Source organism: Gavialis gangeticus, unplaced genomic scaffold, assembly GCF_001723915.1.
Source record: "Gavialis gangeticus isolate Ggan-Ray unplaced genomic scaffold, GavGan_comp1, whole genome shotgun sequence".
Lineage (NCBI taxonomy): Eukaryota > Metazoa > Chordata > Crocodylia > Gavialidae > Gavialis > Gavialis gangeticus.
In genome coordinates this window covers 25,470,590-25,471,002 of record NW_017729025.1, presented here as the reverse complement: position 1 = coordinate 25,471,002, position 413 = coordinate 25,470,590, and the positions used below count along the sequence as shown (strand labels likewise).

General features: G+C 43.3%; 1 protein-coding gene across 1 annotated transcript in view; it reads left to right on the top strand.

The window, feature by feature from the left end:
- Positions 1-258: 258 nt before the first annotated feature.
- RCOR1 (REST corepressor 1) overlaps positions 259-413 on the top strand; it is a 59,237-nt gene continuing 59,082 nt past the window's right edge. Inside the window, exon 1 of the mRNA XM_019518536.1 lies at positions 259-362. Coding sequence (XP_019374081.1) covers positions 320-362 — 43 coding nt within the window. The 5' untranslated portion in view covers positions 259-319. The remainder of the gene's footprint in view (positions 363-413) is intronic.

Below are 413 nucleotides of genomic sequence, written 5' to 3'. Positions count from 1 at the left end.
AATTGAGTATGCTGAAGTAGAAATGTTAATTAACTTTTAATTTAGGCCTAACATATGCCTTTTTACAGGGCACTTCCTGCATGAAAGAGGGCAAATATACTGCATCTGTCACATTGTATTAAGGGTGGTGTATAGAAGAAACAACCAGAGGCCTTGGGTCTAAAAGGAGGGTTTAATCTTGCAGCTGCTCTGTGTGGCTTGATTTTTTTGCTTCAGTGCTTACTGGAAAGACAACTTGATTTTGGTTTTAACTTGTTGTATCTCTGTTTTCTCTTAAGCCAAACTTGCAAGACGTTGTCAAGAGAGGGAGAACCTTGGCATGCTGGTCTGGTCACCTAATCAGAACCTGTCTGAGGCAAAATGTAAGTCTTTAAATTCTGACCCCCCCCCCCCCCCCCCCCCCCCCGGAAGTC